This window comes from Equus quagga, unplaced genomic scaffold, assembly GCF_021613505.1.
Source record: "Equus quagga isolate Etosha38 unplaced genomic scaffold, UCLA_HA_Equagga_1.0 195867_RagTag, whole genome shotgun sequence".
Classification (NCBI taxonomy): domain Eukaryota; kingdom Metazoa; phylum Chordata; class Mammalia; order Perissodactyla; family Equidae; genus Equus; species Equus quagga.
Window position 1 is genome coordinate 1 of NW_025798016.1, and position 11,529 is coordinate 11,529.

General features: G+C 50.4%; 1 protein-coding gene across 1 annotated transcript; it reads left to right on the forward strand.

The window, feature by feature from the left end:
• Window positions 1–392: 392 nt before the first annotated feature.
• Window positions 393–10,341, forward strand: LOC124233326 (coiled-coil domain-containing protein 180-like; the record flags this gene model as incomplete). Its single annotated transcript, XM_046650473.1, has 8 exons — window positions 393–497; window positions 1,257–1,398; window positions 3,918–4,078; window positions 4,646–4,783; window positions 5,286–5,397; window positions 7,953–8,058; window positions 8,859–8,994; window positions 10,176–10,341. Coding segments are annotated over 8 exons (1,032 nt in total), but the record flags the coding sequence as incomplete, so codon positions are not given.
• Window positions 10,342–11,529: the final 1,188 nt, after the last annotated feature.

Sequence of the window (11,529 nt, forward strand, 5' to 3'; positions counted from 1 at the left end):
GGGAGCACTATAGGGCCGAGAGCCACTCTGAGAGCATTGGAACGAGGTGAGCAGGAATTGCCACCAAGCCAGGATCTGAGGAAGAGCAGGAACAAATATGACCAAGAGGAAAGTTAGCAGTGTTCTCTGGAGAGAACTCAGTGTGTGCAAACGTCCTGGGGTGGGAGTGAGGAATTACAAGGAGTGATGAAGCCAAAAGAGAACTGAGATGCTTGGAAGGGGCTAAGTCCAGCTTGTCACATACAAGAGGCATTAAACTCGACAAACAGAAATATTAGGTGGGAACATGCTTGGGCATCACATGAACCATCCAACTCCAATTCTGGCTGGGCTGCTGAGTCCTCGGAATGTCCTATCCATGTGGTTTTGTCCACACCGTTTGGTGTGATTAGACAAGGCCCCTGAAGGATCTGTCTCTTGTATGTTGCAGGGATTTTAAAGGAATCATCCTGACCCTCCTCTGGGAGAGCAACGAGCATCTGCTGACCATCGTGGAGGTGAGGGCGCTGCCCACAGGCCCCTGCCTGCCCCTCTGCCAGCCGCTGGCCACATGTCCTCAGCTGCCTCTGCCTCCTGCATTCTGCTGATAATGGCCTTGTTGGTGAAACTGAGGAAAAGGAGATTCCAGCCCCCATGACATGGCCGCCCAGCTAAACCTCATTCATTCATTTACCCATTTATTCAGCCACCAGACGTTTTTTGAACACTGTATATCAGATACTGGGTGACATACTGACCAAGAGGAACAAGCCCCATCTCTGTCCCTGAGAGGCCAGCGCCCAGCAGAAGGGCAAACATGGCGGTACCACAGGGAGATGGGTGGGGCCGTGCGAGCAGGCGCCTTGGGGACCCCCAATAGGAGCTCTCCAGATCCCTGAGCCAGCACACCCCACGCGGGGATGTCTGTGCATCTTCCTGTCTGCCGCCCACCAGGCTGTGAGCCCTTCAGAGCAGGGGCTCCGGGCCATCCATATTTGGGGCCTGGAGCCTTGTCCTAGCTCTCAACCTGGTCACTGAGATGAGATTCCATTTTGGTCTTGAAGGATAAGTAGAATGTTGCCATGCGCTCACTTGTGCCTCACTTAGCCCGGGATAGTGACAGTGGTGGAAAGGACAGATAGGAACTGTTGCCAGCCTAGGGGACATCAGGAGAAAAGGCTAGGAGGTGTCGAGAGCAGGGTGCGGGATGCCAGGAGTGTGGGCCACAGTCCCATGGTGAGGGTGCTTGCCCACACGCCGTCAACCCTCTCTTGCAGGAGTTTTACCGCAAAGAGAAGCGCTCAGTCACTAGGCCCGACTGCATGTACGAAACCTTTGACCAGTGCGCAGAGAACATTTGCAAGAAGATCCTGGAGTACCAGAGCCAGACAGACAAGTACCACAACTCCTGCCTCATAGGTGGGTCTGGGCGGCAGGCGGGTGGGTCAAGGGTGTTGCAGGAAGCCACGGATTGAGCCAGGCCTGGGCCTCCCTCCTGGCCTGGATGATGCCCTCCTGACCTGGAGTCACTAGGGGAGGCAGAGGAGCCGCCTGGAGGAGCTGGCATCTCAGAATTAGGTAAAAACTTGACCAGATCTAAGCATGGAGAAACAACAACGCCAAAAAAACCACTAACTTTTCTTGAGAAATATGATGATTTGTATCACTAAAAGCGTTTTGTTCATTGCACGGATATTTTTGACAGGTTTATTGATACTCACATACCATACAATTCACCCATGAAAAGTGCACACTTCAGTGGATTTTAGCATATTCATGGAGTTCTGCATCCATCACCACTGTCAATTTTAGAACCCCATGTCCCTCCATCACTTCCCCAGCCCTAAGCAACCTCTACTCTACTTTGTGTCTCTACAGATTTTCCTGTTCAGGGCTTTCATATAAATGGAATCATGCGGTGTGTGTTTTGTGACTGGCTTCTTTCATTTTGCATGATGTTTTCAAGGTTCACCTATGTTATAGCATGGATCAGTACCTCATTCCTTTTTATGGTTGAATCATATTCCATTGAATGCATGTAGCACAGTTTGTTTAGCTATTCATTCATGGGTAGAAGAGGGAGAGCATAGAGGATTGCCACACCTGGGCTCAGGAGCCAGCACTGCCGTCTCCCAGCTATATGACCTTGACCAAGTCACCTCACCTCTGTGAGCTTTGGTTTCTTTGTCTGTAAACGGGAGATAAAGACAATACCCACCACGCAAGGCTTTTCTGAGGACTAAGCCCCTCATGTAGACCGGCCATACACAGGGAGAATAGTCAGTGGTGGCTCTCATTGCTGTGGTTGTGGAATGACTGAAATGGAAAGTCTGGGCAGCATTTTGATTCTCTAGCTCAGAATTTCACCCAGTGAACTCTGTGCGATCCCATCCTGTAAGATCTTCCTCGAAAGAAAGTTCCGTGTTTGAATGGGTTTGGGGACTGCTGCAGGTTGCATCCCTCTCTGGAATGGAGATTTCCTCTTCCTACAGTTTGGGAGTCCCGTATCCTGACCAACTCTGAAAACATGCAAAGATGCTGGATGTAATTACTTTTGTCATGAACTCTTTTAAATGCTTTGATGAGCTAGCTGTAAAATAAGAAGCACACAAAGCCCCCAAATTAAGTGAAAATAGGCACTCTGAGAAATGAATTGAGCAGTACCTCTGGCTATTGACCTAAGGGCTTTGCTAACTCCCAGGTGAACTTGAGCCTCTGTTTTCCTGGCTTCCAGGGCATTGGGAACAGGAGCCAGATTGCCAGATCACCCGTGGGGGGAAAGGACACAAGCTGAGTAAAATGGAACTCTGCAGGGCTCCGTCTGCGGAGTAAGGGGAATGAGACAGAAACCAAGCCCCACGCAATGAGAGGAAGGAGACATTCGTATTAAAAGCCTTGGCACTGGGTAAACAAGAAGAAAAGCTCCAATGAGAATCCCTAACTACGAGCCAGTCTTCATGTGGGTTTTAAGCCTGAAATCGCACTTCGATAAACCTGAATTCAACTTGGTTTTTGCAGATCATCCAAAAGCCTCCAGCTGATACTTTAGCTCAAAATGATCCTGAGTTAGGCCCAGGTTCGTGTTTAGTAGAGACACTACGGATTCTTTCTAGAAAAACCCACCTTCAATTCAGGCCTCCAAGGATTCCCACAGATAAAATGCCCAGAATAAGAGTTCCCAGTAAAATCAACAAAGAAAATATGCACACAAACACAAGGAAAAAGCACCTTGAGCGTGAGGCAGCAGAATGAGACAAGTAAATACGTGAGACATTGAGTGACTGAGACAGAATATAAAATAATGTATTCATTAGAGTTAAATAAAAGAGGAAACTGGAACCATGAATAAGGAGCAAGGGACTATTAAAGTCATCACGTAGATACAAAAGAGAACCAAATAGCACTTCTATACTGGAAAAATAAATCGTTAAAATTTAAAAATTATGAATGGCTTTATGACCAGATTATTCATAGCTGGAGGTGAAATCAGTGAACTGGAAGGTAGACCCCCAAAAATATGCAAAATGCAACATAGAAAAACAAAGAGGTGAAAATGTTGGGGAGAGGTGAAGAGATATGGATGAAAGCGTAGGTCTAACATATAGCTATTTAGAGGTCCACAGGGAGAGGAAGGAGACTAGGGTCAAAGCAATATTTGAAAAGATAATGGATGAGACAGAACTGCTGAAAGACGCAGGCATTTTAAAAGAGCTGAAAAGTCCTGTGGGGTATGGAAGAGAAGTCCTTTGAACTTGTTTAAGCCAGTGTTTTCTATACCGGTTTGACCACGGGACCCCTTTTGATGAAAGAGCTGCTAGCACACTGCAGACCAAGTCTTTCTCTTTGGGAAACTGCTTTGGGCCTTTGTTGGAGAGATCACCTCAGCAACTTGGCTCTGCTCTGTCTCTCCCCTGGTCCCCCACCCCCAATTCCTACAGAATTACGGGCCCAGGTGAAGAGATTTGAGGAGCTGCTGCCCCAGGTATGCTGGCTGGTGATGGAGAATTTCAAGGAGCACCACTGGAAAAGATTTTGCGACTCCACCAAAGAGATTCGGGAGCAGTTCTGGGAATATCAGAAGCAGCTGGAGAAAAGGAAGGTGGGGGCCCCAAGACCAGCCCTTCCTCTCCAGGACCACGGGCCCTGGCATTTCAGAAATGGAGGCCAGGCATAGGTAGAATGGAGTCCCAGAGAAGGAGGTGGGCCAGGCTTGTGATTATTGGATGGGGGCTGAGGGACATTAGGCATCGGAGAAATGAGAACTGAGCCCACAGCTTCTTCATAGATGGCGTTCAGTAAACTCCCTGTTGGATTTAATGGGTGGGTCAGCTGGGTTCTATGGGGCCATGGTCACTGAGATCAGCAATGGTTGTCCACTTGGTCTTTGGAGACGTGAGACATGGATGCTGTTGATTTTATTGAACTAAAGCCCTAATTGTGCTGGGGCAGACGCTCAGCTCGCCCTTTCCCTAACCCTCACAGTCAGCTCCAGCCATGCCCCTATCTTGCCTCCTCGGCCACTCTGCCCATCCATGGCCCTTCACACACCCTGGTCAGAGCACAGATCAGGCTGGCCATGGCCATAAATTAGCAGAGGACATAGGCCAGTGACTGAATTCAAGACCAGATCAAAATCCACACTGATTTCTGGATTGTTTGATTGAAGGATGAAAATGCCCAGAAGCTTCATCCATATCTCGGACACCCTGCACATTTCCAAGAAATGGAGTCTTTATGTCAAGTGGAAGAGAAAAGGCAGGAAGATTTGGACACCATGATTACAACAACCAGGGAGAAGCTGGAGGTCAGTGGTGCTGTTGACTCCCAAGTCCAGGTGATAAGGGCTGCACCGCCCTCCAGAGAGATTTCTCCAATTGACAGCCCACCAACGGCGCCAAGCATGGTCCTTTGCTGACCCCCTGGCCAAAGCAGGGCATGAGAACAGGCAGGTTTTATAGGTTGGAGATGGTCATTATTGTCCATTTTAACTTGCATTTTTTAATTTCTAAATTAATTAATTACACAATTACTAATGAGAGCCTTTTTTTAAGACCCACCTCTAGTTTTATTTCCTCTTTGGTGAATTGTCTGTGTGCATCCCTTGGCCATTTCTGACTCATTTCCTTCAAGCCAAGTTACCTCTTGGGAGAGCCCTCCTGGCCAAGGACCAGATGCCAGTTAACTGGGACAGCACTGACGCGCGGCTCTGGTCTTTCTCGCCCGCTGGCTCCCCAAAGCCCCCCTCAGCCTGCCTTTGGAGGCAAGTTCCTCTCCGGGCAGCACCAGGCTCCTCCCGTTTCCTCCAGGAATTCACCAGGAAGTTCAGCCAGTCCTTCATAGGCAGCCTGGCCACTTTCACCGAGAAGTTCCTGCTGCAATTGGATGAAATGGTCACCATCGATGATGTCCAGGGTGCAAGTAAGTGGCAGCCCTGGCCTTGTGCCCTGGCCCCAGGCATTTGGTGAGGCGTAGGATGGTGGGCCTGGGGGGCTCTGCTTTTCCCCAACTGCGCCAACTCCACTAGAATGAAAACAAATTCTCCATCAAGGGGACTAATGAATTTTTGTTTGTTCTCATTAAAAGTAACTTGTTTTTAGTAAAAAAGCAAATCCCAAATGGGTCAAAGATTGTATGTAAAAAATGAACCCTTAATAGTACATATTTCCATAATCTTGAGGTAGGAACAGCTTTCGTAAGTATGAGATGAGAACCAGAGCCATAAAGGAAACAGCGGGCACTTCTCTGTGGCCAAAACAAAAACAAGGAAAAATGTCGAACAATGGAAAGCCAGACCGCAAAGTGGAAAATATTCCTAGTAACCTAGAGGTCGGAGAAAGGCCTGAGATGCCTGTGGTAGAAAGAACTCTAACAGGTCAGAATTGTAAAGCGGGACAAAGGACAAACTCGCAATTCAAAAGAGAAGCAACGTGTGTGGCCAGTGAATGTCAAAGATGCTGGACTTCACTGATGATGGGAAATGCAAAGATAAACGTTAAGATACCATTTTCCACCAACAGCCTTGCAAGGCTTTAAGTTTGGCGACAACCAGCCCGGGTGAGAACGTCAGAAAGCCCAAGTGCTGCGGGCACCCTTGGAGAAGTATATGTCAATAGCGCCCTCCCGGAGGGCCATCTGTCAGGACCTCTCAGATCCTGGATGTGTTTACCGCTGACCTAGCAGGTCTCACCCAGAATTTATCAGACAGACATACTTGCAGGTTTTCACAGATAGATTTTCGAGCATATTTACAGCACTGTTTGAAATTGCAAAGAATTGGAAACAACTCTAATATCCATGTATAGGGGATTGAATAAATAGGTTATGGTCCGGATATACAAGTGAATACTGTGCAGCTGTTAAAGTGGGAGAAGTAGGTCCATCTGTGCCCATGTGGAGGGGCATGAAGGAAAACCGTTATGGGAAGAAACAAGTTGATAATCAGTACTTGTCTACGATAGCATTTTTAAAAAACACATATGTAAACATGCGTACTCACATGTGTGTAAATGACCCATGTGAGAGACAGAGACAGAGAGACACAGAGAACGAGCGAGACAGAGCGTGAGAGACAGGGACCAGACTGTTGACAATGATCCCCTCTGGTGGGTGGGACGGTGAGAGATTCTAAAATCTTTTCTTTTCCCCTGTTAGGTGATGTTTAAACTTTTTATAATGTGCACATTACTTTTAAAACTATACAAAGATTCAAATCATATATTAAATATTATCCATTTGTCACTAATCTATTGAGTAATTAAAATATATCAGTTTTATTTTTAAAAGTTTTTATTACAAAGGCGATAAATATTTATTATAGTAAAGCAAGAAATTCAATATAAGTTATGAAGAAAGTGAAGAACGCAGTCCTCCCACCCAGAAATAAGTGCCCTTGACATTGACTGTCCATCCTTCCAGTCCTTTCCCTTTGGACACAGGGCTGGGGGCAGTCAGAGGGCATGTGCTCTTTTATAACCTGATTTACCCTCAGGTGGCCTTGGGCCAAGCCAGGCAATCATCTTCTTGAGGATTTTCAGTTACTGAGCATCATAATTTACTAAGTGTCGTAACTCACTAATTAGTCCCCTGCTGTTGAACACTGGGCCATTTCCAGTGTTTCACTCCTGTAATCGTGCTGAAGGGAACATCTGCATCCGTGTATCTCAGTTTTGGGGCAACAGATTCCTAGAAGTGGACTTTCTGGGTCAAAAGTTTATGCATTTGCGGTATTGGTGACTTTTCAGTATCGGAGGTCTCTGTCAAACGTGAGCCTTGTTTGGGAGAGTGGGGCCCATGGAGACGCTGGGGTTGGGAGCTGAGGGAGAACAGGCAGAGGAGCCAACGGCGAAGGCGATCTCAGTATCCTGGAGGGAACCGCCGAGCCGGGAGGACCCCCTGCACCAGGCCCAAGGGGGCCTCTCCTGCTCTGGACCTGGGCTTCTGAGCCAAGCGGCCTGGCCCGCCGTCCACGCAGACTAGGTGCAGGGCAGGACCGCAGCTGCGTGCTCACCCCCCTCCACAGGTGGAGTCCAGTCAGGAAAGCACAGCAAAGGACAGGTGAGTGAGCACGCAGTAGAGGGACAGCCTTGAATGTGTTCGTTCCAGGGGTAATTCTTAGTCCAGAACCCACTGGAGCTAGTATAAGTCAAAGAGGGCTCTAGGAAGTATGTTCAGGGGCTCACGGAAGCTGTGAGGTCAGAGCATCACGCTCCAGGCTTTGGAGCTGGGAACAGCGCCCAAATCACACCTCACATCCTCCGGCAATGGCCCCCTGCCACCGCCACTACCCCCAGCCTACACATCTAGTGCATGCAGCTTCTCTAGGCGGGCAGGGGGCATGCTACCTCCAAGTGGAGACTCCAAGTGGGGATTAAGGGAGCAAGCCCTCATTTCTCTCACCGTAAGGTTGGGGGAGGTCCCCTTGATCTCAGGCTGTGGGTGAGGCCATGGTCAGTAACCTGTGTCTTGCCTGCCAGGGATGGAGCCCCCCAAACAGAAAACATCAGTCCTCATCCGGAGGAAACTCGCCGGGCTCTCCCTGGAGGAAGAGACTGAGAAGCCGCTGATTGAACGAGGCAGCAGGTGAGAGCTGAGAGTAGCGAAGAAGACCATGAATGGCAGTGTTTGCTGGGGGCTGTGCAGGGCAATGGTTAGGGCACGGGTTCTGAAGTCAGACAGGCCTGGGAACCTTGGAAAGGCGTGATGGTCTAAGCCTCAGTTTCCTCATCTGTGAATTGGGCACGGCTGCCTACCTTCTCGGGTGTTGTCAAGAGAAAGTTAAATGAGACTGTCTTGGAGTGCCCCTGGCGCAAACTAAGAACCCAGCAGCGATTAGTTCACATGATGAGGACCCATGAGGGGACCACAAAGAAAGGAGGCCTGTCCCAGGGTGGGGCACAGTCTTAGGTTGCTGGTAGCACTGTGAACCACCAGTGTCCATCACATGTAAGAAGAGCCATCAGCCTGCTGTCCCCTGTGCCCAAGACTGACTGGGAGAAGCAGCGAGGCCGCAATGTGCCCAGCTGAGCTCTCAGTAGTGGCTTTTACGGCACAGCAGGAAAATGGGCCAGGACCCGTGACTGCTCCCTGGCTGGCTGACCGATGAGAAAACCGAGGCCAGAAGAGGGAAGCGGCTAGAGGTGTGGCCTTCCTCTCCCCAGGCAGAGCCCAAGACTGTCTGTGCACACAGATTTAAACAGTATGAAAATACAGAAAAGAACTTGAAGAAGCTTAACCTTAGAAGCTCACTAGGGTTTTTCTTTAAGACGTTTAAAGCGTGATTTTTTTTTAAGAAACGTTAAACTCTTTCAATAGCACTGGAGGCTGCACTGTGACTGTCAGAGACAAGCCTGTAGGGCTTTCACAAACGTGTTTGTTTGTAGGAAATGGTCCGGAATCAGACCCACAAAAGTCACCATCCAAAACAAGATTCTCCTCCAGCAAACGTCGTCCATCACCACCATCAAAACCACCCTGGGCCACCAGGCGGCCGTGGAGGCCCGAGACGCTGTCTACCTGGTGAGTGGAGAGACAGGTGGGGCGGGCACATCCCGGGGCGTGCAGGCAGCTCAGTTCGGCTGCCTTGGGGAGGAGGGAGCTTCTCATCACAGGGTGTCCTGACGTTTGGCCCATGGAGCAGATGACACACATTAGAGTGCCCCAGGGTGCAGTGTCACACTTAGGACAGTCACGTTCTCAGGCACAAGGACTTGAGCCAAGGGTCCTGTTCAGTCCCAATGATAGCGGGGGTCTGATGGCATGAGCCCCAGTGCTGGGGAACCCACCTGAGGGACACCCCACCCAGACTGGGGGATGAAGGTAGGCTTTCCAGAGGAACAGTAGAGTCAGAGCGAGGGGACAGAGTAGTCGGAGGGATGGAGGCCATGGGAGCAGACGGTGGCAGTGGTGGAACAGCCGACAGTTACTGAACACCTGCTGCAGCTTCTCTTCAACATGAGGCATCCCACTGGACCCTCCTGACAGCCCCATGAGGAAGGTAGAATTGTCCCCATGTCACTGATGAGGACACTGAGGTGACATGTGCCTTCCTCTCTGCCACCACAGAGTGGCAGAGCCAGGATTTGAACCCAGTGCCTGTTAGATCCCCGTGGGCCTGCCTGAAGAGGAGGCCGCACCCAGATGCCACCTGTGGGACCTCCAAGCCCTGGAGATAAGGGGACCTTTGGTCCTGGTGCCAGAGAGAAACCTCGTCCTGCCCGGAGATAGGCCGATCGCAGTACTGGGAGAGCCCACAGTGCCCTGGGCCGGCACCTTCCCTGGCCACCGTGCGAAGCCCCTGGCAGAGGGGCAGCTCTGCCTGCTGAGTTCATTGAAGGCTCGAGGCCTGGTGGGCTCAGCCTCCCAGCAAGCCAGGAGCTCAGAGCTCCAGGGAGGCCGCAGCGCGGGACGGCGATTAGGGAGGAATGCAGAGTCCAGGGTCCGGTAGACCAGGGTCCTAGTCCCTGCTCAGCCTCCTTCTAGCTGGGTGACCCCAGGCAAGGCTCTGAGCCTCAATTTCTCCATCTGTAAAGTGAGGAAAACAATCAGACCTGCCTGATCAGTTGTTGGGCAAATGACTTGTGGAGCTCTTGCCTGTGCCTGGAGTAGATGAAAAGCTGCCTGCCAGCAGGTTAGAGCCTTCCTCCAGGGCACAGAGTCCAGGACCCTCCTCATGGGGCCTCCTGCTGCCTTACTCCCAGAAATATTTAGCATCATTTGGAGAGGAGCTGAAGAAGATCCAGGATGACCACACATCGCAAATGAGGGAGGCTCAGCGCTGGAAGGATAGCTGGAAGAGCTCCGTGCGTACTATCCAGGGCCTGTACTTATGACACCCTCAACCCAGCCGAATAAAGGCTCATTTTGTATGGACTCCTTCTCTATTCATCCATCCATCCGTCCGTCCATCCGTCCATCCACCCATTCGTCCACCCATCCACCCACCCATCCATCCATCCGTCTTTCCCTGCTCTGTGCCCAGCACTGAGCTTCATCAGTGACCAGGATGCGATGTGGTCCCTGCCCACGTGGCCATCACTGTCAATGGGGAAGACTGGTGTGAAAGGGGAGTCCCCCATGGTTGGCAAGGACGGTGGGGAACTGGGATGGGTCACTTAAAATGGAGACCACTACTTCAAAGGAAGTAACTTCCAGAAGGCATGCTTGGCTCTTCATCTTGGGAAATGAAATAATTAAGACTTAGGGGAAAGAGTATATTTTACATTTAATTAAATGTGGGTTATAATTGCAACTATGCATTGGTTTCTAGAACCAACAAAGAATTGATCCTGTGTTGATTGGGTATCTCTCTGGCAATCTGCCTGACCAAATTATAGCATTTTGGCAAAACCTTCTAGGCCTCCTTAATTTTCCTAAGGTCCTCTTTAATGCTGTGAGACTCAGCTCATTCTCTTTGGAAACCTCCATCTCCCCGTCTTCCTTGTCAGTTGTCTCTTCTTTGGTTAAGGGGCCCGACCATGCCAGGTCTCCCTTGTTAGTAGCTTTCTGTGTCATTTGGACAGGCTGCTTACATTCCTTCCTGGACTCGTGAACACGGTTTGCATTCTGACTTTGCATCGATTTCCATTTTCATGCGCTTCACCTCTTCCAGTGACTCGATGCGGTGGGCTTTTGCCCCGATTTTACAGGAGTGGAAACTCGAGTCCAGAAGGTGGAGATGACCTGCTCCCATCACACAGCCAGTGCAGAGCCTCAGCAGAGTCTTGGGTTCCCCGAAATGAGACAAGGGCTTGAGGGCAAGTCGTTTGTTCGGAGGTGCTCCCAAGAAGCGCGAGTGAGGACATGTGGAAAGGGAGTCTGGAAGGAGAAGAGCCACTGAAGGGGCCTTGAGAAGTGGCCGCTGCTGTGGGTGACCAGGCTCAGTCTTGCTGGAAAACGGCCTCCCACCTGGCCTGACTGTGTTCGCGCTGGTGGGGAGCTGCCCCTGGCATTAACACTCCCACTCTGCCCGCTTGTGCCAGCTTGCCGGACAGGAACCTCCCGTGGCGCCAGAGAGAGCCCTCAGGCAGGAGGGGTTGGAAGGGGATGCTCTCG